General features: G+C 45.2%; 1 protein-coding gene across 5 annotated transcripts in view; it reads right to left on the bottom strand.

Moving 5' to 3' along the window:
- Nucleotides 1–2936, bottom strand: part of Tctn1 (tectonic family member 1) — a 32464-nt gene that overhangs the window by 21990 nt on the left and 7538 nt on the right. For all 5 annotated transcript variants that reach the window (XM_026785098.1, XM_026785089.1, XM_026785093.1 and 2 more), the window contains one exon: nucleotides 173–303. In XM_026785098.1, coding sequence (XP_026640899.1) covers nucleotides 173–303 — 131 coding nt within the window. The remainder of the gene's footprint in view (nucleotides 1–172; nucleotides 304–2936) is intronic.

Below are 2936 nucleotides of genomic sequence, written 5' to 3'. Positions count from 1 at the left end.
CATTACAGATGGTTGTGAGCCACCATGTGGTTGCTGGGAATTGAACTCAGGACCTTTGGAAGAGCAGGGAATGCTCTTAACCTCTGAGCCATCTCTCCAGCCCCCACCCCCAAAAAACAACTTTTAAAAGAAAAACAGGGCTTCACAAAATCTATCAAATTCAAATACTTACAGTTTGAAATATGGATGCAGAAGATGGAAGGGTTGATCTGGTCAATGAGTTTAAAGACCCGGTGAGGAGGGTCTGCTGTCAAATTCATTGAGTAGACAGCTGCCTTCTGACTACAAAACTGTCTATCACCCCTGAGAATGAAAGGGAACAACAGCAAGTTTTCAGTCCACAACATAAGCCAGATCACCCTGATCTTCCAGACGCTGTTACTACCCTAAGAAGAACCACAAGGGCACTGATGAAGTCTGACGTCCAAACATTTGTATTTATTTCTGTTAGAGTGGCACCGAAGCTTTTCTCTCTAACAGAAAGAGGACATGCAGAATAACTCCTGCCAAGCATGGTGGTGCACACCTTTATTTCCAGCACTAGGGCGGTGTAGACAAATGGGTCAGGTCTACACGGCAGTTCTACATCGGTCAGAGCTATACAGTGAGGCTCTATCTCAAAAACATAACAACAACAATAATATTAAGGGGAGGCTGCTGGGTGTGGAATATAGTGCAGAGCACTATTCCATAAACTTGGTCAGCATTAAGATTATGATATTTTGGGAGCTGGAGAGGTGGCCCAGTGGTTAAGCATTTCCTGCACTTATAGAGAACCTAGGTTCAGATCCCAGAACCCACATCAAGGCAGCTCATGCCTGCAACTCCAATTCCAGGGGATATGATGCTCTCTTCTGGATTCTGTGGGCACCGCATGCATCTAGTGCACATAGCACATACATACACACACATATATAAATCAAATAAATATAAAAACATTCTAGAAAGTTTTTTTTTTCTTTTTCGAGACAGGGTTTCTCTGTGGCTTTGGAGCCTGTCCTGGAACTAGCTCTATAGACCAGGCTGGTCTCGAACTCACAAAGATCCACCTGCCTCTGCCTCCCAAGTGCTGGGATTAAAGGCATGCGCCACCATCGCCCGGCCATTCTAGGAAGTTTTAAAAGTACTTTTACTATATTTGTCTGGTGTGTATGTGTGTGTTTGTGGAAAACAGAGGACAATTTATATGAGTTGGTTCTCCTGCTATGTAGCATGTAGGTGCTAGAGATCAAGCTCAGGCCAGCAGGCTCGCTGGGAAGCACCTTGACCCACTGGGTCATCCTGCCCTGCTCTCTTGCCCGTTCTTCTCTATCTCAGCTACCTGTTCAGCCTATGCCACAGCCCAGAATGCCTATCCACAAACTTATGTTGCCCAACTTGTACTTGTCCCTCAGGACTCAACACCGCTTGAACCATCTTTTCTAGAAAGCCTTCCCTGGCCTAGCTGAGTGTTCTGGCATCTCTGGTGTTCCTCGGGGCCCTGCCTCATTCAGCCCTCTCCCTCATCTAACAGTAAGCTCTTAAAATAGCATGGCAAACTCAGCTTTATGTTTCTAGGCTAGTAGGAGGTGCTCAAAAAGGCACAGAAGGTGACCAAGTGTGGAGTACCTGCCTAGCCAGTGCCAAGCCCTGCTGCCATCCTGTCCCCTTCTGCCCTGGTATCTGCTGAAAGGTGACAAGGCAGAGGTCACACCAGGACTCTACTCACTTAGTCAGCTGGTGCGTGTTACCAGGGACTACACACACCTAGAGCCTTGCACGTGCCAGGCCAGCAGTCTCCCACTAAGCAGTGTTCCTGCCAGTCAAGACACTTTAATGAAGGCCCACTACATGGTATCAGCTAGGCTGGCACTGACAGCACCTATAACACACTCCTGTGCTCACGAAGGTTCCATCTGATGAGGGATAGGTTCGCTCAGGATGCCCACCGAGTCATTATATGGCAGGAGGAGTTGTTGGCAGTTAAACATAATGAAACCTTTATGAACTGAAGCCCATATAATGGACACTCTACAAATTAGCATATGACTTTTGCTATTTTTTTCTTTCGATTTGAGGGATAAGGTCTCCCTATAATTGTCCAGGCTATTTTCCAACACCAGAGCTCAAATGATCCTCCTGACCCAGGCATCCCCAAGGAGTTAAGGCTAAGTAGAGTTTAATTTGGTTAATATTTTGGGGGGAGGTTGTAAGTTTTAAAAAACTGAGGTCTATTCCTGAAAGATTTAATCCTAACCCTTGTAGCTGTTTTTTGTTTGTTTTTTTGTTTAAAGAAAACTCTTGGGGGCTGGAGAGATGGCTCAGCAGTTAAGAGCATTGCCTGCTCTTCCAAAGGTCCTGAGTTCAATTCCCAGCAACCACATGGTGGCTCACAACCATCTGTAATGAGGTCTGGTGCCCTCTTCTGGCCTTCAGGCATACACACAGAATATTGTATACATAATAAGTAAATAAATATTAAAAAAAAAAAGAAAACTCTTTTGGGGGCCTACCACCCAGCTCCCAATAAATACATGGTGACTTATTCTTTCTTATGAGTGCCTGATCTTCATTTGGCTTGTTTCTAGACAGCTTTTCTTAAATTAGTCTGTCTACCTTTTGCCTCTGGGCTTTTTACCTTCCTTTATTCTATATATCTTTCCCCCTTCTTACTCCGTGGCTGACCATGTGGCTGGCCCCTGATGTCCTCCTCTCTTTTCCTCTCCTTCTCTCCTCTCCTCCCCTCCCCTCCCTTCTCCTCTTCTAGTTATTCTCTCTGTCTGGCAGCCCCACCTATCCCTCTCTGCTGCCTAGCTATTGGCCGTTCAGCTCTTTATTAAAACAATCAAATGTTTTCGACAGGCAAAGTAACACAGCTTTGCAGAGTTAAACAAATGCAACATAATGCAAATCTTTGCACCATTAAACAAATATTCCACAGCTTTAATGAATGTAAC

Source organism: Microtus ochrogaster, chromosome 2 (assembly GCF_000317375.1).
Source record: "Microtus ochrogaster isolate Prairie Vole_2 chromosome 2, MicOch1.0, whole genome shotgun sequence".
NCBI classification, from domain to species: Eukaryota; Metazoa; Chordata; class Mammalia; order Rodentia; family Cricetidae; genus Microtus; species Microtus ochrogaster.
Note: the sequence above shows the minus strand (reverse complement) of the source record. Positions and strands in the feature narration are given on the sequence as shown.